At 36.1% G+C, this 26,477-nt stretch overlaps 4 protein-coding genes across 7 annotated transcripts; 1 reads left to right on the plus strand and 3 right to left on the minus strand.

Moving 5' to 3' along the window:
• Positions 1-690: 690 nt before the first annotated feature.
• Positions 691-1,944, minus strand: LOC133781348 (ribosome-inactivating protein cucurmosin-like). Of its 2 annotated transcripts, none has more exons than XM_062220307.1 (2): positions 1,920-1,944; positions 691-1,763 (listed from the first exon to the last, which is right to left on the minus strand). In XM_062220307.1, exon 2 carries the CDS (start codon positions 1,745-1,747, stop codon positions 866-868), a length of 882 nt encoding a protein of 293 aa, XP_062076291.1. In that variant the 5' UTR covers positions 1,748-1,763; positions 1,920-1,944; the 3' UTR covers positions 691-865. The 2 variants fall into 2 exon arrangements, with proteins under 2 accessions (XP_062076291.1, XP_062076290.1); XM_062220306.1 differs by lacking the exon at positions 1,920-1,944 and adding an exon at positions 1,845-1,915.
• Positions 1,945-7,278: 5,334 nt separating this feature from the next.
• Positions 7,279-8,836, plus strand: LOC133783594 (mannose/glucose-specific lectin-like). Its single transcript, XM_062223246.1, has 5 exons — positions 7,279-7,316; positions 7,412-7,624; positions 7,721-7,963; positions 8,194-8,409; positions 8,504-8,836. The coding sequence occupies exons 1-5, from the start codon at positions 7,314-7,316 to the stop codon at positions 8,834-8,836; spliced, it is 1,008 nt and encodes a 335-aa protein (XP_062079230.1). The 5' UTR covers positions 7,279-7,313.
• A 4,898-nt stretch (positions 8,837-13,734) lies between these two features.
• On the minus strand, positions 13,735-15,147 carry LOC133781347 (nigrin b-like). Of its 2 annotated transcripts, none has more exons than XM_062220304.1 (2): positions 15,011-15,147; positions 13,735-14,813 (listed from the first exon to the last, which is right to left on the minus strand). In XM_062220304.1, exon 2 carries the CDS (start codon positions 14,795-14,797, stop codon positions 13,913-13,915), a length of 885 nt encoding a protein of 294 aa, XP_062076288.1. In that variant the 5' UTR covers positions 14,798-14,813; positions 15,011-15,147; the 3' UTR covers positions 13,735-13,912. The 2 variants fall into 2 exon arrangements, with proteins under 2 accessions (XP_062076288.1, XP_062076289.1); XM_062220305.1 differs by lacking the exon at positions 15,011-15,147 and adding an exon at positions 14,944-15,003.
• A 3,421-nt stretch (positions 15,148-18,568) lies between these two features.
• On the minus strand, positions 18,569-19,819 carry LOC133781349 (ribosome-inactivating protein cucurmosin-like). Of its 2 annotated transcripts, none has more exons than XM_062220309.1 (2): positions 19,795-19,819; positions 18,569-19,638 (listed from the first exon to the last, which is right to left on the minus strand). In XM_062220309.1, the coding sequence occupies exon 2, from the start codon at positions 19,620-19,622 to the stop codon at positions 18,741-18,743; it is 882 nt and encodes a 293-aa protein (XP_062076293.1). In that variant the 5' UTR covers positions 19,623-19,638; positions 19,795-19,819; the 3' UTR covers positions 18,569-18,740. The 2 variants fall into 2 exon arrangements, with proteins under 2 accessions (XP_062076293.1, XP_062076292.1); XM_062220308.1 differs by lacking the exon at positions 19,795-19,819 and adding an exon at positions 19,720-19,789.
• Between the last annotated feature and the right edge of the window lie 6,658 nt (positions 19,820-26,477).

A 26,477-nucleotide genomic window follows, 5' to 3' on the forward strand; every position in this document is an offset into this window, starting at 1 on the left:
GTTCCAAACTTTCCAGAATGTCAATTTCCGTACAAGTGAAGCACATTAACAAAGTAAAATATACAAAAATTTAAGAACATTCATGAATAATACTAGTGAGAGCAAAACCTGTTAAGAAACATGACTCTATATACAGAGAATTGCTAAGAGGCACCACCGTCCAACTACATCACAAATAGATGGCATATTGTTATTGGTGTAATTCAATATCGGATTTCACTTATTTGAATTTAATAAGTATAATGGGGTATCGCTAACCAATCATAGGGTGTCACCTCATGTGGTAATAGGCACTTTAAGATCCCAAATAGTAACACTATATTTGATGCAGTGAACCCACTTGAATACATGACCAATGACCTAAAACTGAAACACTATATTTGATAATAATAATCAATAAAATCCAAACAAAATCAATTCTTCTTCAAGAATAATACAGAAGAGAAATTAAGAGTAACATTAACTAAAGGAAGAGAAGAAGGCTAGGGCTAGCCAAGAGGTCTGTAGTTTTCCCTGTCTTGCTCAGTTATCCTTAGCAAAAAATGTTCTTTTAAACTTTTTCCCTAACATTTTACTTTGTAAAAAATTTACCTATACATGTTTTCTGAAACTCCAAACTGCGGAAAATGAATTCCCTCAACTGTTTTCTTTCTTTTTTTCCCTTGTAAATTTCAGATTCAAAACAGGTCCTTAATTAGTACGTAGTAGGGTGATTTTATTCATCATATCAAAACATCATTATACAAAACTTCATCACCATATAGTACGAAGGAAGATGATGAAAAGGGAAACATTATTAAAAGCATCATCATCCTGAGCCGTACGATGACTAAAAGGGAAACGAAACACCCACTTAGATTTTAAACTACATAGCAGCTCTTTGGTCATCATCAAAGCTTGTTGTGGCTGCATTCAGCAAGAGTCCCATGTCGTTTTCCACTTCTGCAACCGTGGACACAGAGCGTGGAGTATAGTTCTCATTCAGCAATTTAATTGGTGTAGCAAATTTTCCATCTTTAGATTTCTGGATTGCTTTGGAAAGAACTTCCCAATTATTCTCAAAGCTGATAACATCACCTTTTGGGAGAAATCCTGACTCGAACCCGTTCGACTCTATTTTTTTCTGAATGTATTTGAACCTCGCAGCCTCTGCAACCATTTGGATAACAACTAGAAGATTCTGACGAAGCGAGGTTGTAGAATCCTTGCTATCAAAACTTTGAAACTCTTCTAGGGATTGGTCCAATGGCTTGAATCCCAACTTGGTTTTCTCTCTGTCTCCTAAGTTGACATAATTCGTTGCAAGATTAACATCGACCTTACTAGTACAAGAACGGAAAAGCAAGGACTTGGAATTGGCAGGAGCTTCTTTAAAAAAGTAGCAACGCCTTGATGAATCTACTTGATAGGCCACCACGTATGCGTTGAGAGTATACACTGCGAATGTGATGGAGATTTTTGGATTGAAAAGCTTCACATACACAAATTGGTTGTCTCCAACCGCTGCGGCTTTCGATCGCAGCACTGGAATGTCATAGCTCTCGGTTCCACTCGACAAATCCATTCGTAGAGATCGCATGAAAATCTGGTAAAACCCCACGCTCGCATCTTGGAATGTAGTGTTGAAACTCACAGTGCTGTAGCTTGCTTCTAGAGGGACCTCACTTGCCCATCCGAATGCACTCATACTCGACCACCATATGAATGTTGCCATCATCATCATCGTCGTCTTTGATCCTCCTTTCATTTTGAAAATCCACTTCCTGTCAAAATATGTATTTAAAGATATGCTTAAAATCTAGTTTTGATAAATCGAACCATAAAATAACACAGTTACGCCGTACCTTCACACTATCACAAAATTAAATGGACATATAAAGAGAGAGAAAACAACTTGGGAATGGGAAGTGTAGAAGTACCTTTTTGTGTGCTTGTTGGTGTGTCAGACCAAGAAGCGCAAAAGCTCCTTTTATAACATTCACGGGATGCATGCATGGCTGTTAAACAACAGGATTATGCTGTTTGTGTTACGCTAGATATTTAACAAAATTTACATTTAAAACTATTAAAAAAAATAGATATTTATTAATTATATTAATATAAATTTAAATATTATAAAATATTATTATTATAATAATATTTAATATAAAACTATAAATATATATATATAAAAATTATATTAATATAAATTTAAATATTATAAAATATCATTATTATATATAAGACTAGATATTTAATCATTCTATTAATACAAATTTAAATGTTATAAAATATTATTATGATAATAATATATTATCATAATTTTTTATTATATTAATATGGATTCAAATATTATATAATAATATATTATTATGATAATATTTAATACTTATATTAATATAAATTTAATAATATTATAAAATATCATAAATCTTATAAAATATTATTATGATAGTAATATATTGTCCTAATTTTTTATTAATTATATTAATATAAATTTAAATATTATAAAATATCATCATAATAAGGAATTATATTATTTTTTTTTACCATGTGTTTTTTCACTGTATCTGTTATTTAAATTATATATTTTAATAAATTATTTTTTAAACCTTACATTATTTTTTTATATATAATATAATTTATTTATTTAAAATTTATACAACAAAATATAAATTTAATAAATATAATTGATAAATTCTATAAACAAATGTGTATTGTATATTATTTGTAACTAGCATAAATATATTATAAATATATGGTGTTGAAATGATTTGTACGGAGAGAATCCTCTCTTAATAATAAAACAAAATGTAGGATATTGATGAGAATTGGACCTAAGGAATTTAAAGTAAAATGATTATACAAGACATGGGCCAGCCACTACCTGTCACTAAATAAAGAAAAATGCAAAGTTGGTATTTGACCTTATCTTTTAAAATAGTGAAAATTAGGTCCGGTACTCATTTTAAATGATTTATTTTAATTTTTATGCATTATTTTTAACTCTTATTTTAGTACCCAAATTATCAATTAATGTACCCATTATACTTATTTAATTACATGTTTTTCTTTTTCTCCTTAAACATGCTACAATTAGAATGAATTTCTAATTTAACTATAATATGACACATATAATACACACTACAACAACACTTAGAATCATGTGCTCAAATAAAAGTAATTTGGAAAGTCTCATGATAATAATGGGTAAAGTTCAACTAAATATATTTGGTGTCTAATTTTAGTTAACTACTTCTAAAAGTGGGTAGTTATCAACTTTTCCCTTTAAAATATTTTATAAAAACACTATATTTTTTATTTTACTTTTAAATTTTATATTACACATTAATTTTTTTTATTTTTTTTCTTTATATCATCTAAATATTATTATTTTTATAATTTTATTTATTTTAAATATTTTCTATCACTTTCAATATTATATATATATGTATATCTTACAGTTATATTTATATATCTTTTAATACTTGCAATATTTATCTATGCATAATATCAAATATAATTGTTGACACGGTTCTTTACCAACAAGTAATTATACGAGTAAATAGGATGGATTAATGCTGCTTAGTGAACCGTAATATATATAAATGATTATATTTGAGATTGGGGAAAATAACGTATGGGAAGATGACCACTCCTTTTCTCTTTAGGTGGTTCGAAGGTTAAAATCCCTCTAGTCCACCAGGCGATATTATTGATATTTCCTGAGTATTTCTTACAAAGTGTTTCTTTACAAAAATATGCCAACCCCTTGAACCGTCAAGGGGTTTAGTATTTATAGGAGATTGAACTCTGGGTAGGTAATGGGGGCATCCCGTGACCTTTTCATCTATCAAATCACCTATGTGACCCTGATGATTAATTCCTGAACCTTGAAGTGTGGTCTAATCAGTAGGTGAGGGTAGATAATGGGCCACATGGCCCAACTCAGACATGAGACGTCTGGACACGTACGTTTATACTGCGTGTCCAAGAATTCAGGAGTAGAATAGACACGTGATGTCTGGGATATGCACGTTTATATTGCGTGGTTGACTTTACAAATAGTCGGGGGTGTCAGGTCTCTGAGGCACCACGAGCTAAAGGTGGAACCAGCTCGTGGCTCTTACCACGTCGATACACTGGCTCCGAGGAACAACCAAATACTTTAACCAGCTCGGGCTGGTTAACTTAGGGGACGGTATTAAACGGCTTCGGACGGTCTTCTGACACGTGGCAGATCGAGTTAAGCCCTTATCCAATCCGCCAGAATGTGCGGATATTCAGGGCGTCCATTTGCCCCTCAAGCCCCTGCTCGTGACTCGCGACATCACCTCTGATCTTCACAGTGGGGGCTTTTGAACTTCCCACTCGACTCTTCATGTCCTGCCCACTTCACTAGTACTGGACACGTGGAATGTCGTGGATGGAGACTGTTCGGATTCCTAGACTCGCATTAAATGGCTTAGCCACCTTTCTGTTGCCGTTTCGCCTCCCGAGTTATGACCATCGTATCGCGCATTAATGTGATCAGACGGCTTGTGCCTCCACTCATCTCTTACGTATATATAAGGAGGGCAACTTTCATCATTAGTCACCTTTGCTTAAAAAATTTCTCTTTATAAGTTTCAAAAGTTTCCCTTCCAGTCACAACCTCAGAGATCCCCATTCTCTTGCCACAGCAGTATCTCAGAAGTCCTGCTTCGAGGATTCAACCAGGATATCCAACCCTACGCTTTCAGCAACCTTCTTTCAGAAAAAATCCATTGTAAGTTTTTTGTCTCTTCGCCTGCTTTGATTTTCCTGTTTCTTAGATAGGCAAAGTTATTTCTTAGTTATAAACAATAGGTTGTTTCTGGCTAGTTTCTACCGCGTAGGTTCTAACTTTATGCGTATCGAACACCCTTAGAAACATGCTTAGGAAAGTGATATTCACAACGAGGGGATTTCTGGGTAAATTTCTGGGAAAATTTAGGGCATGTCTATTTGGAATGTGGAAAGAAAGGGGTTTCCAAGGTGCAAAACCGGGTAGCTTAGGGGTCACACTTCCTAGGTGGTTTTGCTTTCAAACTTCCCTTCCAAGGCAAGCTAAATTTTGCCTTTCCTGACACGAAGATCCCTGGAGATCAGGGATCTGTTTGAAATGTGGGCGTGTGGCCACTGCTTCTCTTAAAAACTCTTCTAAATTCAAAAAGTTCTTTCTATATTTCATCCAAATACACCTAAAAGTAATTTTAAAACTTCAAAAGCTCTTAAAGTCATGTCAAACAGTGCTTATATATATAAATATATATACATATTTAAAATAAGAGTATATTTAAATTAACGTTTTGAGATGAGATGCATATAAAATCTACTCATTTAATCCTACATCATAATAAAACATTGAGATTGATTTATTATACATATTTATATTTTTCAAACTGCAACTTAAATGTGTAAAAGTAAAATAGGTAGTGTAGTGATAAGGATATAATTGTAACTATATTGAGATATATATATATATATAAATAGTTTAAATGATTCCACGTGTAACTTAATTAATAGGAGATTGCAAAAGAGAGTGTATAATAGCACTCCTCTTAAATGATATATCAAATTTGTAAACAAAGCTAAAGTTGATATATCTCTTATTAATAAACGATTTTATTTGTTTTAAGAATTTTTTTATTTATTCTTATAGATTGTACGCTGTAATTCTCTAATAGAAACTAATAAGGAGCCACACTACAAAAAGTATACTGAGAACAAATGTCATCGGTATACTCCCAATGGAGCACTCCCAATGGAGGAGGAGGTGCTCAAAACATATTAAAAAATAATAAAAAAAAATTAAATAACAATGTTAGAGCACTCCCAATGGAGGAGATAAAATGTTTTATTATTTATAATATAGAGAAAAAATGGTTAAATAGTCTTCCAATAGGTGATGTAAACTTATATTTTTTACATAAATAAATAGTATTTCTCTATATGTAGTTAAACACTATTTATCAAGTTATAAATATATTTTTTTATAAATTTTTGTATATATATGAGTGTGATACTATTATATTTTATTATTAATTTCTTAAAATGAATAAAATATTTTTAAAAAATATATAATATTTAAATGATGTAGAGAAAAAAAATAAAGAAGTCAATGTATGGTATAATGTAAACGTTTGAGGTAAATTATAAAAGAAAATATGTTTTGGTGATGTATTTTATAATACACTTTCTCAATAATATTTAACTAAAACTCACAAAAATATACTCTATCAGCTCATTTATACATATATTTATAATAATTATGCACAAACTCCAATTAATTCGTATCTACATTTACATAATATTTACATATTATTTATATAATATTTTAATATTATTATTTTTCTTATTATAAGTTTTCTCTCTTCTATTTAGTATATATTTACTATTTCTTTTTTCTTTTTCAATTATTTTATTTTACTTTAATTAATAAAATATATTTAAAGATATAATATTTAAATGATGTAAAGAAATATATAGAGAAGCTGATGTATAGTATAATATAAAACTTAGAGATAAAATAGAAAAATATATATTTTAGGGAAATATTTTAAAGGATGGAGTAGATCATCCATTGAAAGTGCTCTTATAGGTCTCTCAAACAAAAATTTTTTGTAATGGATCTCTCTAACATTTGAAAATAAAAATTATCTGTCACATCTTGATTTTACTCTCAAAGTCTTTCTAACATTAGAAACAATAAATTAAGAGTTTGTTTGGTATAGTTTTCTATTTATTTTTTTTAAAAGTTGTGTCTTCATAAATGAGAATAGAAAATAGATTTTGCAATCTTAAAAAAACATGACGTGTTTGGTTCGTATTTTTTAAAAATAATTTTTTAGTGTTTTTTATTTTAAATCTAAAATTAAAAACTAATAAATATATTTACGAATAGAAATTTTTTTTAAAAGTTTGTGACAAAGAATGAGATAAAATAATATGAAATAAAAAATTAATGAAAAATAAAAAGTGAGAAAGCAATGATGACATCATATTTCAATGTTCATGATTGAAATTTTACACCAAACATTTAATGTTCTTTCACCCTCAAATTCTTCTCTTTATAAATAAGAGTATTGTTATTTGATACTTTAAGGAGCTCAACATCAAATGTAGTGTCACTCTAGTTATCTATACCCGATATTAGATTATACCAATAGCGATATGTCACCTACTTGTAGTGTTAGCACCCGAGCAATTCTCTATAAATTAACACGTACCTTTGCCATTTTCAAATCACACAGCCAATTGTATAACGGAGATTTCTGTCATCAACAACATTCAACAAATCTATATCGAAGCAAATGGTATGACATTGTAGTTTTGGCTACGCATTATTATTATATGATACGAATGACTACTAGTACTGTCTCATCATATGTTTATTCTGATCGATCATCAGGGGTCCTTAGGAGGAGTCATTTCGTTGGGAGCATGGGGGAGTAGTTCAGGCGGCGACCCTTGGAGATTCAAACCCAGCTCTGGAATAACTGAGATAACCCTCCATGAAGGTGGTAATATCAAGTCCATTTCCTTCAAAGACGCAGATGGCTTTATCTCTGGCACATTCGGTGGCGGGAGCCCTGATGCTTCGGACAGGGGAAAAAAGATACAGGTAACTTCTTTTTATATATATGCATGCACTACTTAATTGGTTACTCTTTTTTTTTTTCTCACCTCAAAATATGTGTTGTGTTGTGCTGTGTACAAGGTCACTATCAATTTCCCTTCGGAGTATTTCAAATCCATAAGTGGAACGTATGGTGTCTACAATGATGTACCTGATGTTATCATTTCACTATCTTTCCACACAAATCTCAAGACATATGGACCTTTCGGAACCACTACTGCTTCTGCTAAGGCTTTCAGCATCCCCATGGCAGACAGCGTCGTAGTTGGATTTCATGGACGCTCTGGCCACTACCTTGATGCTCTTGGTATTTATGTCAAACCAGTAAGTCACCCGGCGGAGAGCCACTTTGATCAATAATTTTGCTGCTCAAATTTTAATGGATTGAGATAACAACTTGGTGCAATCCAATATCGGGTCCCACTTATTTGAATTTAATAAGTATTATGGGGTATCGCTAACAATTATGATGTGACACCTCATGTAGTGTTGGGCACCTTAAAATGGCAAATAACAACACTCATAATACATCTATTATTGGTTTTTGGTTGCAGGTAAATCCAGATGGAAGCATTTCATTTGGGAAATGGGGAGGTATGGGAGGAGATGACCCCATTAATTTCACAGTGGGAAGTAGTAGTTGGATAAAACAGATATCAGTCCACCATGATGATTCCAATATCAAGTCTCTCTCCTTCAAGGACGAGAATGGCCGCGTCTATGGAAAATTTGGTGGCAAGAGCCCTAACAATGTTGGTGTAGAGAAAATAGTAAGCATATATGGCAATATCTATGGGTTGAATACTGATCAGATACAACAAGGAAATGAAATTATTCATTACTTAATTTGTATTATTATTGTAGATTGAGTTTGATGGGCGTTCGGAGTTTTTGACCTCTATAAGTGGGACATATGGAATTTATCGTGGATTAACTGTGATCACATCACTATCGTTTATAACAAATCTTAATACATATGGACCATTCGGAAAAGCAACAGGCACTGCTTTCTCAAACCCAATTCAAGATGGCGTCGTTGTTGGATTCCATGGAAAATCAGGCTACTACATTGACTCAATTGGCATCTATGTCAAACCGGTAAACTCTCTAGTTAATCTATTTATGCCAATGTTCTTTGATTTGAACGTTTTAGATCTGAATAAATTTGTTGGCTGTTGTTTAATAGGGAGAGGCTGAATAATGGACCTGGCAGAGGAAAAGAGTAGAATTGCACATTTTAATGTGCATTCTTCGTTGGATTTGGATCCTTACTTACATATTTGTAATAAGATGGGATATGGTTTATATGATTATATCCTAAGTCAAAAGTCTTTACCTTTATTATGTGTTTTGAGTTAAATAATCTGAACAAATAAGTTGATGACTCTGAGCTTTAGCTCACTCGGTCAGCCAACCAGTTGTAATATATTAAGTTTTGTTTTGTCTGAATAATATATTACCTTGTGTGCTCTAGTTGTAAAAGTCTACTTTTAATGTTTAAATAATTTAAAACTAAAAAGTTGCAGTAGTTACATGAGGCAATAACCAATAAGAATCAAAAGTGAAATTTACCTTGTGCCTAATTTACCATGAAGTTTATCATTTGTCAAATTAAACATGTGAGAAAGACAATACTATATTGGAGACTACCATTTTATAAATTCATAATATTTCAGCAAACTAAATTATATTACAAGTTTAGTTAATTTGAACATTTTTTAAGAGCCTAAGTCATTGAAAAATGATGATCTCTTAGAAAAATTAAGTTACGTCAACCAATTTTTCAAGAGAATATAATAAGTTTGTTGTCTAATTTTCCAAGACCATCTATGATTCATCATATATCCAATAAGATTGCTCTTGAATTGGACGTGCATGCTCTTTGAGTGGACGATGAACTTGTTTGGCTAAAAAAACTCCATGTTTTTTATCTTGCCATTTAGATTTATAAGTTGTATGAAATTATGATATTTTTTTTCAATGAGTAAATTTCATTACTAAGTTGGGTGCTGAGGGCGGTGGAAGTTGTGCATGTTGGGGGCCGCGGCACTAGGTAAGGGGAGCCACGGCGCTTGCTCCTGGTTTGGCTGGGGGCCACGGCTCATGAGGGTTTTTGAGGCCAAATGGGTGTTTTGATCATGGGAACTCAATTTTAGGCCTCAAGATCGTTCCTACTACTCGGTTTAGTGGGATTCGATGTACCGGAGGCTAGGTTTTGGTTCGGGAACCTTTGTTGTTCATATAATTGATGGAATCTCATATTCGGTTATGACTAGGTGATCGCTAAAGGACTAAAAGTCAGATCGTTCTCAAGGGTTGTTCTTTTATTCATTCTCGCTCGAATCAGAGGTAAGAAAACTACACCATGTGTATATGACATGCGTGATTATTGTTGAGGTATGTTGGTTATTAAATGTGGACATTGATTGCATATTAAATGCTTAGCAAATCTTGCTTACTTGTGTATGGCACCGATTATTCAGAATCGGCACTGGTCGCGTATTACTGACCTGGGAGTCAGGAACGGCAAAAGCGTCATGAACGCAGAGCCGATAAAAGATTAGATCTAATCGATATCAGCGTTGAATGACTCTAGGAGCATTAATGCTAGACCGACCCTAAGGTCGATGAAAATTATAAGCGCTTGACTAGTCTAAGACTAGTTACTTAGAGCCAGGACCTAAATCCTAGGTTATTGTTTGTCACGTGGCTAGGGAGCGGAATCCCATGGTTGTGACTCTATGGTCATGCGGTAGGTTATATTGGTGACTAGTTCATCGAACACCTATCTTGATAAGCTAGTGAAAGGCTCACTTATTTGTAAAGCCCAGGTGACCCTATCGTCACATGGCTAATGGGAACAGAATCCACCTTAGTGACTTTTCCAATTGTCACTCCTCTATTTTGGACTGAAAGTCCTGAATGATTATTATGATCATTGTTGAGCAACTAGCCCCTATTTATCTTGTCTGATCTTCTTTGTTGGGTCGGTGAAGTCATCAAAATACTTGGGCCTGCATTTCTTCCTGACAACTTCAAGGCCAGTTGCCTCCTCGGGCTGCAATACTCGTACACTGGGACTGCCAACATCACTGGCAACTACAGATGTCTGGGCCTGTGGAGTGGAGGGTTGATCACCGCGCTCGTAGTTTGCAGGCCAGATATCAGACTCTGTATCTGATTTTATGTCGGTGGATCGACCTGAGACCACTGAAAGCAGCAGTGCCAACTAAGCCATGATCGTAGCCTGATTCTGTAGTAAGGTTGCCGGGCCCTCCTCAACCCTCTTGAGCCTCTGCATCAATTTCTCATAATCAGGCTGGGCAACCTGACTAGATGAAGCTACACAAGCCTATGAAGTGCCCTCCTCAACCCTCGAGACATCCTCATAAAAAATGAAGGCTTCCTTTGCAACTTTTGCCAACTTCTCTGCCTCCTTCTCAGGTACTACTACTTCCTCCGCTACAGTCCCAGCCTCCCCCACAGTTGATTCCAACTCAGGGAATAACCTAGAATCAACTTCTGGGAGGCTATTGTAGTAGACTACCTCACCGGGACGTGGCTTCAGCATGGAAAATACCACTAACTACATGGTTAAATAACATGTGTCAGAAAAACTTTAATAAAATAAATCGTTAATCAATTAATTTGTGCATTTAACAAGATAAAATGGAACTTACTCGATAGTTGGCGAATATAGGAACCAACTGAGCTGTCGAAATAGTGATATCAGTCTTCGTAGCCCAGCTAAGCATCCTCGGTATCTGGTTCCCACTGTTCTCACCGAACTTACTCCCAAGAGATGACATGGCCTCAAAAGCCCAGTAAAGAAGCGCGGGTGCATAGCCATAGAAACTATACTTCGCCACCTTCTCTTTTTTGCTCGACCCTTCTTTCTTCTTCTCCTCGTAGTGTTTCAATTGCTTCTTCATATCCTTCTGAACTCCTTTTCTAACCTTCTTAAATGACAACTTCCCCCGTGGATACTTGAAAAAGTAATCAAGATCCTTAGCCATATCCTCAGGGAATCTCCCCATATCGTCGTTGTCTTCTCTGGGGCATTCAATACCCCCTCTATCAAATAGCACAAACCCAACTTAAATGCATCTTCTGGGTTTGTGGACGCCTTCAAAGCATCTTCCAACTGACCAAAACTAACCTTCAAATCACCATTAACATATTCCTGGATGATCCAATCACTTGAAAGATGCTCTTTCAACTCATCTGGGGACGGTGATTTCCCAAAATTTAGCCCGGTAACTAGGGCAAACTCTGCAATACCAAATCTACACAAAGTGTTGCCCATGTAGAACTGACCCTCTTCACACTTCTTGCTCTCTACCTTACGCAACATTAGCTGATGCAGCAGAACCCTAGAAAAACTAAGCAGCTTCGCCTTAAAGAACTGTCCCAACGGGCATGCCTGTGCCCTTTCAATAAGACCATGCCTCTGAAACTGCTCTATAAGGGTATCCAAGTAGGCACTACCCCTATAAGTGACACGGCCAGGAAAGTACTTCTCCAACGGCACAATAAGATCAGGCATCTGAAGAAAAAATAACAAAAAAAAAATGTTAAAAATGTAAAACAATCTGGTCACTATCGAGGCAGTTACTATCGAGGCCTATCGAGTCCCATCGAGGCAGCTACTATCGAGGCCTATTGAAACCTATCGAAGTCTATCGAGGTAGGTGCTAAAATCCCAAAGCATGATATCATCGGATTACTATCGAGGCCTATCGATGTGGGTTCTAAAATCCCAAAGAATCATATCATCGGGTTACTATCGAGTCTTATCGAGGCCTATCAAGGTAGGTCCTAAAAATCCCAAATCAAGATATCATCTGGTTACTCTCGAGGCCTATCGAGGTAGGTGCTAAAAATCTCAAAGCCACGTATCATCGAGTCCTATTGAGGCAAAGGATACATAAGCCATATGGCCAATAGCATGGATGCCTATCGAAGTATATGCTAAAATTTCTATAAGCCTAAAATTTCATCAAGTCTCATCGAGGCCTATCGAGGCAGAGTCAAATCCAGACCCTAGCATATACTATTGATTCATATCAATTTCTATCGAGGTGCATAAAATATCTCGAAAAAAAACCCAGATTTCTTCATTCCCCAGCCCCGACCTATCCTATGTATAAAAATCAACAAAAAAAAAAACAGGCACATACACATATTGCATATTAAAAATGAAATCCCTCACATTCGCTTTCTTTGGGGTTGTTTCCTAAAAGTTTGCTTGGCTTGCTCGACGTTTTCTCCTTCTCCTTCTCCGATCGTCAACTCCGACCCTTTGGGAGCCCTTGCTCGTGGTCGTGGAAGACAATGGTTAGGTTTTATGGATTCAATCGGGTTTAAGTGTTACAAAGTTTTCTTGCTTCGGGACTTTGGGAAAGAATACAGAGAGTTTGTGAGAAAAAATGTCAAGGGTATTTTGGGTAGTAAGGTCATTAGTAGCACAAAAATAAGAGTCATATAGTGATGATGTATTTTTTAAATGTAGTGTCACTTAATGTATTAAAAGTCAAATTTCCCATGTCAATTTCCGTACAAGTGAAGCACACTATAACAAAGTAAAATATACAAAAATTTAAGAACATTCATGAATAATACTAGCTACTGAGAGCAAAACCTGTAAAGAGACATGCTCTATATATGGTGAGAATAAACCCACAAGGTTTTTCGTATAATGCAGTGAACCCACTTGAATACATGACCAATGACCTCAATGGAAAAAACACACCCCTTTTTTTTCAACTGAAACACTATATTTGATAATATTAATCAATAAAATCCATAGAAAATCAATTCTTCTTCAATCAATGAATGATACAAAAGAGAAATTAGGAGTAACATTAAGTAAAGGAAGAGAAGAAGGCTAGGGCTAGCCAAGAGGTCTGTAGTTTTCCCTGTCTTGCTCAGTTTTCCTTAGCAAAAAATGTTCATTTAAACTTTTTCCCTAACATTTTATTACTTTGTAAAAAATTTCCCTATGTTTTCTGAAACTCCAAACTGCGGAAAATGAATTCCCTCAACTGTTTTCTTTCTTTTTTTTCCCTTGTAAATTTCGGATTCAAAACAGGTCCTTAATTAGTACGTAGTAGGGTGTTTTTATTCATCATATCAAAACATCATTATACAAAATACCATCATCATATAGTACGAAGGAAGATGATGAAAAGGGAAACATTATTAAAAGCATCATCCTCAGCCGTACGATGATTAAAAGGGAAAGGGAAAGGAAACACCCACTTAGTTTTTAAACTACATAGCAGCTCTTTGGTCACCATCAAAGCTTTTTGTGGCTACATTCAGCAAGAGTCCCATGTCTTTTTGCACTTCTGCAACCGTGGACACATTGCGTGGAGTGTAGTCTTCATTTAGCAATTGAATTGGTGTAGCAAATTTTCCATTTTTAGATTGCTGGATTGCTTTGGAAAGATCTTCCCATTTATTCTCATAGCTAATAATATAACCTCCTGGGAGAAATCCTGACTCAAAGCCTTTCCACTCCATTAATTGCTGAATATTTTTGAATCTTGCAGCCTCTGCAACCATTTGGATAACAACTAGAAGATTTTGACAAAGAACGTCTGTAGGTTCCTTGCTATTAAAATTTTTAAATACTTCTAGGGATTTGTCTAATGCCTTGAATCCCAACCTGGTTTTCTCTCTGCCTCCTAACTTGACATAGTTAGTTTCGAGATTAACACTAACCTTTGTTGTACATTGATTGAAAAGTAAGGATTGGGACTTGGGAGGAGCTTCTTTAAAGAAGTAGCAACGCCCTGATGCATCGACTTGATAGGCCACCACATACGAGTTGAGAGCATACACTGCGAATGTGATGGAGATACTTGGATTGAAAAGCTGCACATACACAAATTGGTTGTTTCCAACCGCTGCGTCTTTCGATCGCAACACTGGAATGTCATGGCTGTCGGTTCCACTAGACAAATCGCTTCGTAGAGATTGCATGAACATTCGGTAAAACCCCCCACTCGCATCTTCGAATGTAGTGTTGAACCTCACAGTGCTGTAGCTTGCTCTTAGAGGGACCTCTCTAGCCCATCCGAATGCACTCATACTCGACCACCATATCCATGTTGCCACCACCATCGTCATCATCATCTTTGATCCTCCTTTCATTTTGAAAATCCACTTCCTGTCAAAACTTAGCTTTATTACAAATTCATGAATATCAATCAAAATATGTAGTGTTAGAAGTATTAACTCACAGCACATGTATATATCTGTAGAGAGTTAGTGTTAGAAGAATTATAGAATAATAATACCTTCACACTATCACCAAATTAAATGGACATCAAAAGACAGAGAAAACAACTTGAGAAGAAGAAGTACCTTTTTGTGTGCTTGTTGGTGTGTCAAACCATGAGGAGCAAAGCTCCTTTTATAACATTCATGGAATGCATGGCTGGCTGTTAAAGAACTGGATTTATGGTGAAAGTCCTATATTTGAGCTTTGTTGAATGAATTATTGATATATGAAGTGTGTAGATAACATGAATTTTTTATTTTAATGGTTTTGTTTTTGTTAACTGAATATTCTAAATATTTAACAGAATATATATTTAAAATTAACTAAAAATAGATATTTAATACTTATATTAATATAAATTTAAATATTATAAAATATCATTATAATAAGGGATTATACCAAATTTTACCATATATTTTTTGATATTATCCATTATTTGGATTTTATATTTTAATAAATTACTTTTTGGACCATATATATCATAAATTGTTCAAATAGACATTTAAACCTAATTTTGATGAACAAAAAATTTAATATAACAACACAAGTGTCAGGCCAAATGATTGTGCATTTGTTCTGAGTTCTTAGTTTGGTGAACTATTTGTGATTTTAGTTCAAAATATTTTTATCTAAATCGAGTACAGGGGTCTATTTGAACTATTTTTTAAAACACAGAGTCCAAAAAATAATTTATCAAAATATAAAGTCGAAGCATTTAATAAAATAAAACACAATGTTCAAAATAATAAAACCTCTTATATATAATACACAATCTAAATTTTTATTAAAAATAAATTATCATAAATTATTATATTATATATATAATCATAAATAATATTTTAATTTAATATATTTATGTTATTCTTTTATATATATTATAATCTATTTATTTAAAATTTACACACAAAAATACAAATTTAATAATTATAATTGATAGATATTATACAAAAGTGGAAAGCATAGTGAATTGATTGGTACGGAGACACTCCTCTCGTAATAATAAAACAAAATGTACGATATAGATGAGAATTGGACGTAAGGAATTGAAAGTAAAAAAAAATATATAGAAGATATGGGCGAGCCACTAGCTGTCAATAATTAAAAATATGGGTTTTTCAATAAAATTTTAAAAAATATGGCTTTTTTTTTACAAATATTATTTTATGGTTTTTTAAAACTTGTATTCTTGTTTATGGGATTTTTTTCCCATATTTTTGTAAAAAAATCATTATTATACCATATTTTTGTAAAAAATCATTATTATGTTATATTTTTTTTTCCATAATCTGATTTTTTTTAATTAAATTTGTCCATACAAACCAAGAAAAGTTTAATTACCATATTTTTGCATATTAATAGCTAAAATCCCATATTTATGAAAACATCCCTTAAATAAATAAAAATTCTAAGGATTGAGTTATATCTAATAAATAATAAACATTTTATTTTAAAATAAAATCTATCAGTGTGTGGGTCCTACTCTTACTATGAATTTTAAATTAAAATATTTTACTAATGAAAGAGATCTCTTACAACAAATGTTGATTTAACAAACCAAATATTAGAATAATGTTAGTTTGTTTTATGGTAGCTTATATTTACCATTTACCAAAATTAAATTTTTTAGATTTTATCAAATGTATTTTGATTACCAACCGTCACCGTATGTTTTGTGTGTAATGACTATTTTTTATATATATATATAATATTGTCATTATTATAATCATTAATGTATCAATTGGTAGATTATTAAAAGAATATTATTAATATGATAAGAATTTATTTTTTTTCATTTTGCATTAATAATATAAAATAGAATTATGTGTATCATTATTGTATATATATTGATTAGATTAGTAGTATGCTTCTAAAACAAAACCTTATTATTATCTTCTATATGTGCCAACGTATGTAATTTCCCATAAAAACTTTAAATATTTGTCATATTTATTGTAGATCTGAGGGCCTAGAATAGATTAATGGAAGTGTTAAAACAAAAGCCTCACAATAACTTATTTAAAATATCAGATATAGGCCAGTTGGAGTTTGATATATAGAGCTTCATATATGACTCGTATCAACATCATGAACAAATTTAATAAATCAACTTAATATTTTCTCATGATCAATGTGAATTGGTGGATGCTAGTGAAGACTACAGATGGCTGAGGAGTACTACAAATACAAATGACTTTAGAGGAAAAGGTAGGCCAAATGGTGCAAATTGAACGCATTATTGTTGAATTTGTTGTTGTTGTCTTATTGTTGAGTTAACATCTGTATATTCTATGCATGTTTGTTTTCCTGAAAACCTAACACTATTCAAGTAAAAGTAGTGAACCCATCAATTATTCCATTAGTGAACACACATAACTTTATATTTGGCCCTCTCTTCATTACTTTCTTTTGTCCAAACATTACATCCAATTCCATTACTTTATTACTCTTTTCACCTCTTTCATCTCAGTTTCACTAAAAAAAAATGTAACTTTTAGTGACAATGTTTTAGTCACAACATATATTTTGTGTGACTAAATGTCGCTTTAAGTAACAACAAAAAATAACTTGTGACTAAAAAGTCATACTTAATTACAAATTGTCACTAATGTAGTTTTAGTCACAGCCTATTATTTTTAGTAATAAAGTTTATTGTGAGTAAAAATACATTTAGTGACAACCAATTGTGATTTTTGTGACTAATACAATTAACTACGGACTTTTTAGTGATGACATAAGAAAAATAACTTTTTTTAGTTACAAAATTTTTGTTTTTAGTCCCAAAATTTACTGTGATTAAAACTATGATTTTTTATAGTATTTTCTGACTCCTTTTAACCCTTCAATAATTGACTTTTACTCCTCACACACCTTTCTTTATCATATACATTTTCATTTCCTTGTCACTTTCTCTTTTCTTTTCTTTTCTTTTTTTCTGTTTTTAGTGTTTTACATTTATATTCCTAGAATCTAAAATATTTACAAAAATACCTTACACCAAATTATTTACATATATACTGATGTCACATCAGCACCATTTTGATGCGAATAATCAACAGAACTCCCAACATGCATGTAAAACAAAGCAATGATCACATCATTTATGCTGATCGATCAGGCGTCCTCCTCAGGAGGAGCCATTTCGTTGGGACCATGGGGGAGTCGTTCAGGTGGTGAACCTTGGAGCTACAAACCCAGCTCTGGAATATATGAGATAATCATCCATGAAGGTGGTAATATCAACTCCATTTCCTTCAAAGACGCAGCTGGCCTTTTCTCTTGGGCATTCATAGTTGAATGTGCACGAGAATATAGTAAGTTTATTGTCTAATGTTCAAAGACCATCCATGATTCGTCGTATATCCAAACAATAAAATCCAAACAAAATCAATTCTTAGAAATTAAGAGTAACATTAACTAAAGGAAGAGAAGAAGGCTAGGGCTAGCCAAGAGGTCTGTAGTTTTCCCTGTCTTGCTCAGTTATCCTTAGCAAAAAATGTTCATTTAAACATTTTCCCTAACATTTTACTTTGTAAAAAATTTACCTATACATGTTTTCTGAAACTCCAAACTGCGGAAAATGAATTCCCTCAACTGTTTTCTTTCTTTTTTTCCCTTGTAAATTTCGGATTCAAAACAGCTCCTTAATTAGTACGTAGTAGGGTGATTTTATTCATAATATCAAAGCCTTATTATACAAAACTTCATCATATAGTACGAAGGAAGATGATGAAAAGGGAAACATTATTAAAAGCATCATCATCCTCAGCCGTACGATGACTAAAAGGGAAACGAAACACCCACTTAGATTTTAAACTACATAGCAGCTCTTTGGTCATCATCAAAGCTTGTTGTGGCTGCATTCAACAAGAGTCCCATGTTGTTTTCCACTTCTGCAACCGTGGACACATAGCGTGGAGTATAGTTCTCATCCAGCAATTTAATTCGTGTAGCAAATTTTCCATCCTTAGAATTCTGGATTGCTTTGGAAAGAACTTCCCAATTATTCTCAAAGCTGATAACATCACCTTTTGGGAGAAATCCTGACTCGAACCCGTTCGACTCTATTTTTTTCTGAATGTATTTGAACCTCGCAGCCTCTGCAACCATTTGGATAACAACTAGAAGATTCTGACGAAGCGAGGTTGTAGAATCCTCGCTATCAAAACTTTGAAACTCTTCTAGGGATTGGTCCAATGGCTTGAATCCCAACCTGGTTTTCTCTCTGTCTCCTAAGTTGACATAATTCGTTGCAAGATTAACATCGACCTTACTAGTACAAGAACGGAAAAGCAAGGACTTGGAATTGGCAGGAGCTTCTTTAAAAAAGTAGCAACGCCTTGATGAATCTACTTGATAGGCCACCACGTATGCGTTGAGAGTATACACTGCGAATGTGATGGAGATTTTTGGATTGAAAAGCTTCACATACACAAATTGGTTGTCTCCAACCGCTGCGGCTTTCGATCGCAGCACTGGAATGTCATAGCTCTCGGTTCCACTCGACAAATCCATTCGTAGAGATCGCATGAAAATCTGGTAAAACCCCACGCTCGCATCTTGGAATGTAGTGTTGAAACTCACAGTGCTGTAGCTTGCTTCTAGAGGGACCTCACTTGCCCATCCGAATGCACTCATACTCGACCACCATATGAATGTTGCCATCATCATCATCGTCGTCTTTGATCCTCCTTTCATTTTGAAAATCCACTTCCTGTCAAAATATGTATTTAAAGATATGCTTAAAATCTAGTTTTGATAAATCGAACCATAAAATAACACAGTTACGCCGTACCTTCACACTATCACAAAATTAAATGGACATATAAAGAGAGAGAAAACAACTTGGGAATGGGAAGTGTAGAAGTACCTTTTTGTGTGCTTGTTGGTGTGTCAGACCAAGAAGCGCAAAAGCTCCTTTTATAACATTCACGGGATGCATGCATGGCTGTTAAACAACAGGATTATGCTGTTTGTGTTACGCTAGATATTTAACAAAATTTACATTTAAAACTATTAAAAAAAATAGATATTTATTAATTATATTAATATAAATTTAAATATTATAAAATATTATTATTATAATAATATTTAATATAAAACTATAAATATATATATATAAAAATTATATTAATATAAATTTAAATATTATAAAATATCATTATTATATATAAGACTAGATATTTAATCATTCTATTAATACAAATTTAAATGTTATAAAATATTATTATGATAATAATATATTATCATAATTTTTTATTATATTAATATGGATTCAAATATTATATAATAATATATTATTATGATAATATTTAATACTTATATTAATATAAATTTAATAATATTATAAAATATCATAAATGTTATAAAATATTATTATGATAGTAATATATTGTCCTAATTTTTTATTAATTATATTAATATAAATTTAAATATTATTATGATAATAAGGTGTATTGTATATTATTTGTAATTAGCATAAATATATTATAAACATATGGTGTTGAAATGATTTGTACGGAGAGAATCCTCTCCTAATAATAAAACAAAATGTAGGATATTGATGAGAATTGGACGTAAGGAATTTAAAGTAAAAAGATTATACAAGACATGGGCCAGCCTGGTACTCACTAAATAAAGAAAAATGCAAAGTCGGTGTTTGACCTTATCTTTTAAAATAGTGAAATTAGATTTGGTACTCACTTTAAATGATTTATTTTAATTTTTACCCAGTATTTTTAATTCTTATTTTAGTACCCAAATTATTAATTAATATACCCATTATACTCATTTAATTACATGTTTTTATTTTCTCCTTAAACATGCTACAATTAGAATGAATTTCTAATTTAACTATAATATGACACATATAATACACACTACAACAACACTTAGAATCATGTGCTCAAATAAAAGTAATTTGGAAAGTCTCATGATAATAATGGGTAAAGTTCAACTAAATATATTTGGTGTCTAATTTTAGTTAACTACTTCTAAAAGTAGGTAGTTATCAACTTTTCCCTTTAAAATATTTTATAAAAACACTATATTTTTTATTTTACTTTTAAATTTTATATTACACATTAATTTGTTTTTCTTTATATCATTTAAATATTATTATTTTTATAATTTTATTTATTTTAAATATTTTCTATCACTTTCAATATTATATATATATATATCTTACGATTATATTTATATATCTTTTAATACTTGCAATATTTATCTATGCATAATATCAAATATAATTGTTGACACGGTTCTTTGCCAACAAGTAATTATACGAGTAAATGGGATGGATTAATGCTGCTTATTGAACCGTAATATATATAAATGATTATATTTGAGATTGGGGAAAATAACATATGGGAAGATGACTACTCCTTTTCTTTTTAGGTGGTTTGAAGGTTAAAATCCCTCTAGTCCACCAGACGATATTAATGATATTTCATGAGTATTTCTTACAGAGTGTTTCTTTACAAAAATATGCCAACCCCTTGAACCGTCAAGGGGTTTAGTATTTATAGGAGATTGAACTCTGGGTAGGTAATGGGGGCATCCCGTGACCTTTTCATCTATCAAATCACCTATGTAACCCTGATGATTAATTCCTAAACCTTGAAGTGTGGTCTAATCAGTAGGTGAGGGTGGATAATGGGCCACATGGCCCAACTCAGACATGAGACGCCTGGACACGTACGTTTATACTGCGTGTCCAAGAATTCAGGAGTAGAATAGACACGTGATGTCTGGGATATGCACGTTTATATTGCGTGGTTGACTTTACAAATAGTCGGGGGTGTCAGGTCTCTGAGGCACCACGAGCTAAAGGTGGAACCAACTCGTGGCTCTTACCACGTCGATACACTGGCTCCGAGGAACAACCAAATACTTTAACCAGCTCGGGCTGGTTAACTTAGGGGACGGTAATAAACAGCTTCGGACGGGCTTCTGACACGTGGCAGATCAAGTTAAGCCCTTATCCAATCCGCCAGAATGTGCGGATATTCAGGGCGTCCATTTTCCCCTCAAGCCCTTGCTCGTGATTCGCGACATCACCTCTGATCTTCACAGTGGGGGCTTTTGAACTTCTCACTCGACTCTTCATGTCCTGCCCACTTCACTAGTACTGGACACGTGGAATGTTGTGGATGGAGACTGTTCGGATTCCAAGACTCGCATTAAATGGCTTAGCCACCTTTCTGCTGCCGTTTCGCCTCCCGAGTTATGACCATCGTATCGCACATTAATGTGATCAGACGGCTTGTGCCTCCACTCGTCTCTTACGTATATATAAGGAGGGCAACTTTCATCATTAGTCACCTTTGCTTAAAAAAATTCTCTTTATAAGTTTCAAAAGTTCCCCTTCCAGTCACAACCTCAGAGATCCCCACGCTCTTGCCACAGCAGTATCTCAGAAGTCCTGCTTCGAGGATTCAACCAGGATATCCAACCCTACGCTTTCAGCAACCTTCTTTCATAAAAAGTCCATTGTAAGTTTTCTGTCTCTTCGCCTGCTTCGATTTTCCTGTTTCTTAGATAGGCAAAGTTATTTCTTAGTTATAAACAATAGGTTGTTTCTGGCTAGTTTCTACCGCGTAGGTTCTAACTTTATGCGTATCGAACACCCTTAGAAACATGCTTAGGAAAGTGATATTCACAACGAGGGGATTTCTAGGTAAATTTCTGGGAAAATTTAGGGAACGTCTATTTGGAATGTGGAAAGAAAGGGGTTTCCAAGATGCAAAACCGGGTAGCTTAGGGGTCACGCTTCCTAAGTGGTTTTGCTTTCAAACTTCCCTTCCAAGGCAAGCTAAATTTTGCCTTTCCTGACACGAAGATCCCTGGAGATCAGGGATCCGTTTGAAACGTTGGCGCGTGGCCATGGCAACGCGTAGCTTCACACACCACGGGCTCAGATTACTTCAGCCCGTGTATGAAAATCATTTCTCCTCGTGCTCTTTTTTCTTTGTTTTTCTTGCTTTTTTAGATCTCCTATTAAGATTTTCCTCATTCTTGTTCACTAGGCGACCTGATGGGACCAAGGAGGAATGTGCCCAAAAGAAGCGCAGCTGGACCGTCGTCTCGGCAATCTAAAGGGAAAGAGGTCGTCGTGGAGTCTCCCATCCTAGAGTTTGGGCCCACGGTGGAGAAAGAGATCGAGGTGGGACCTGATGCCTTGTTCGAGGCGGAGAGGATCATTTCGAAGATTACAACCCAAGGGAGGGTCAACAAGATCCTGCTGTCCCATAATATCGAACTTGGGACAGGCGCTCTTGTTGCCCGACCTCCCCTCGAGGGCAAGCGGAGCAGCACACCGCTCGATGAGGAGTTCGCGGCCTGGAGCGACGAACACCTCATAGCCGGGACCTTTTTACCTCTGGACCAGTACTTCGCGGACTTCCTAAACTATGTGAAGCTGGCCCCCTTCCAATTTCCCTCTAACTCTTACTGCCTGTTAGCGGGGCTGAGGTATCTGTTCATGTTATCCCCATTTCCTGACGTGGGCCCGGGACGGCGGTTTAGGCCCATGGACTGGGCGTTCAAATGTGGGCCCGGCCCAAGCCCGCTTGGTATAGGAATATCCAAGAGGCACGGCCCTAGTGCGCTTCTGGACCCGGACGGTGTCCGGGATGGTGATCCAGGACAGTTGTCCGGGAGACGTACAGAGCTCGGAATCCCGTTGAAGTATACGTAAAACGGTCCCGGAGCCTGGCAACGGTCCGGGCCTGTGGTAAAAGAAGAGGGACAAAGGTAAACGAACCCGGATTAGGTCGTCCCCAGTTGGTAAGGAAAAGCGTCTGTGACCCTGAAGCCGCCCCACTCCGTGTGGGGGTTGTCCCCACTTTTCACCTGCAAAAAAGGCCACCTCGGGATTGCACGCCGCTGTTTCAGATCTGCACTGTCAAGTACTCTGACTGGTCTTGTCCCCTGAATCTGCCTCATAACTCGAAGTGCCCAGACCAAAAGCATCATTTTTTCGGGCGAAATATAGTTCTTGGGCCACCCTATTGGGCCTTAATTAGTCATGAATCTATGTATGTTATATCTTTTATATTGGGCTTCCCCCAGAGAAGCCATGAGGATTCATATCTCTGATGGGCCCGGGTCATACCCGGCCCAAACCCAGTGTACCCATAAGCCTATAAATATAGGCGATAGAACACTCGGAAAAGGATCTCTCTTCGACTGATATACAGTTACTATGTCAAAAAAATAGAGAGAAACTCCATTATAAAAGACTTTCTAAGCTCTAATACAACTGACTCGTGGACTAAGGCTCATTAACGCCTCAACCATGTAAAAATCCCTTGTTAATCTTCTACTTTCCATATCATTATTCTTAGATAATATTCATTAGTGTAGTTTCAGAAAATCTCGGTAAACATTTTGGTGCTTTCATTGAGAGTTGAAGAAAGCTAGTGTTATCACCCAGCCTTTACTACGATGGTGAACACACGACACACAACTTTCAACCCTAGCAATCCAGAGCAGGGAAACGGAGATCCGTTGCCTTCCCAGCATCTTCCTCAGAACATGCCCAAGAACGCACCTCCTCCAACGTCTCACCATGACGAGTCACACGACTATGAGGGTGGGACAGAGTATGAAGAGGAGAACGAGGAGGAGTATTATGAAGAGGAAAATGGGGGGGAGTACCACGACGAAGCTGCGGATCCCGAGATCCCCGAAGGAGAGCCCAACCAGCAAGACCTGGAGATGACTAGACTGAGTCAGCAAGTCCTGGATCAGGAGGCCAGGATCGCTGAGCAAGCGAAGGCGCATCGGCGGCTGCAAGAGTCTCTCCAACCCACTGGACCGGGAGCGCCCAGGGCGTACCTGCCTCAGGGAGGGTATGCATAGGGACCGACGGCGCAGGCCCCTTAGGGGGCCGCCATCGCACAAGCTCCCGGCCCTGGAATGCCTTACCCACCCAGGGCAGCACCCCCTCGAGTGGACGGGCACGTGGCCACCATCTCGGGCGGACCTCACCTGGAAGGACTGTCCAGGAACGACCAAAAGCGCTACCTGAGCGAATGGACCACGATCAGGAGGTTTGCGCCCTTGTCCAGGCCCCGACTCAGCGCCCAAAGTTGATGAACCTCTCCATCACCTTCACGGAGGACGACGTCTACAACGTCCATTTCCCGCACCACAACCCGCTGGTCATAGATGCACAAATCACCAACAAGCTGGTGTCCCGCGTGTTGGTGGATGACGGGAGCTCCGTCAACCTCCTGTTTAAGCCCGCCTTCACCGCCATTAGTTTGACTGAAGCGGATCTGGCATCGTGCCCAACCCAGATTTACGGCTTCAATGAAGACGCACTACTCCCCATGAGGAAGATCCAGTTGACCATTACATTGGGAAGTGAGTTGCAGCACTCGTTCAAGTTCTGCACCTTTGTGGTAGTGGAATGCCCCCACCACTTACAACGTCATTTTTCGGCCAGCCCGCGCTAGTAGAATTCGGGGCCATCACCTCTATTCGTCATCTTTGCATGAAGTTCCCTTGCGATAGCTGGGGGGTGGGAACTGTCCGGGGAGATCAGAAGAGCACCCTGAAGTGCTACCACGTGTCAGCTCGGCCGATTTATATGGTCCGAGACGAGCCCGTTGAGGACTTCATCGACCCAATTCCTCCTCCACCTGCTGAGAGGTTGATCCAGGAAGAAGATGACTTGGACCCGAGGATAGGGGACGACCGCGTCCTAGAGCCAATAGACGAGATAGAGGAGGTGTGCATCAGCGACACCGATCCCATCCGGATCATCCAAGTCGGAAAAAGTCTCCCGGCGGATGTTCGGGCCGCCATCATCGCCCAAGTTAAGAAGAACCAGGATATTCTGGCTTGGTCTCACTCAGACATGACGGGGATCGACCGCAACATCATCTGCCATGCATTAAGTATTGACCCAACCGCGACCCCGGTCCGTCAGAAACGCAGGCCTTTGGGGACGGAGAGGGTCGAGGCCCTTAAGCTGGAGGTTGAGAAGCTGTCTTCTATCAACTTCATACGCGAGGTTGTGTACCCCGTGTGGCTGGCCAATCCCGTCTTGGTGCCGATACCAAACGGGACATGGAGAACGTGTATCGACTTCACGGATCTCAACAAAGCCTGTCCGAAGGACTGTTTCCCGCTGCCCCGGATCGACCAAATGATGGATGCTACGTCCGGGTACAAGATCTTAAGCTTCATGGATGCTTACTCCGGCTACAATCATATCTCTATGCATGTGGCAGATCAGGAGCACACCAGCTTCCAGACCGATAAGGGGATATACTGCTACATAGTCATGCCCTTCGGACTGAAAAACGTCAGGGCAACTTATCAAAGGCTTGTCAACAGAATGTTCCGGGCCCAGCTAGGGCGAAACATGGAAGTCTACATCGATGACATGCTGTTCAAGTCCAAGACTTCCGGGAAGCATGCGAATGACCTGGATGAAGCTTTCGCAGTCATCTGGAAATACGGGATGAAGCTGAATCCCAAGAAGTGCACTTTTGGCGTGGCCTCCGAGAAGTTCCTGGGCTTCATAGTAAGTTTCCGGGG

This window comes from Humulus lupulus, chromosome 6 (assembly GCF_963169125.1).
Source record: "Humulus lupulus chromosome 6, drHumLupu1.1, whole genome shotgun sequence".
Taxonomy (NCBI): domain Eukaryota; kingdom Viridiplantae; phylum Streptophyta; class Magnoliopsida; order Rosales; family Cannabaceae; genus Humulus; species Humulus lupulus.

Bases quoted from the DNA above. Each gene is read 5' to 3' on its own strand.
- LOC133781347 (XM_062220304.1), bottom strand. From the start codon at position 14,797: ATGAAAGGAGGATCAAAGATGATGATGACGATGGTGGTGGCAACATGG.
- LOC133783594 (XM_062223246.1), top strand. The intron at 7,625-7,720 runs GTAACTTCTTTT...GCTGTGTACAAG, and splicing joins ACAGGGGAAAAAAGATACAG to GTCACTATCAATTTCCCTTC. The intron at 8,410-8,503 runs GTAAGCATATAT...TTATTATTGTAG, and splicing joins ATGTTGGTGTAGAGAAAATA to ATTGAGTTTGATGGGCGTTC.
- LOC133781348 (XM_062220307.1), bottom strand. From the start codon at position 1,747: ATGAAAGGAGGATCAAAGACGACGATGATGATGATGGCAACATTCATA.
- LOC133781349 (XM_062220309.1), bottom strand. From the start codon at position 19,622: ATGAAAGGAGGATCAAAGACGACGATGATGATGATGGCAACATTCATA.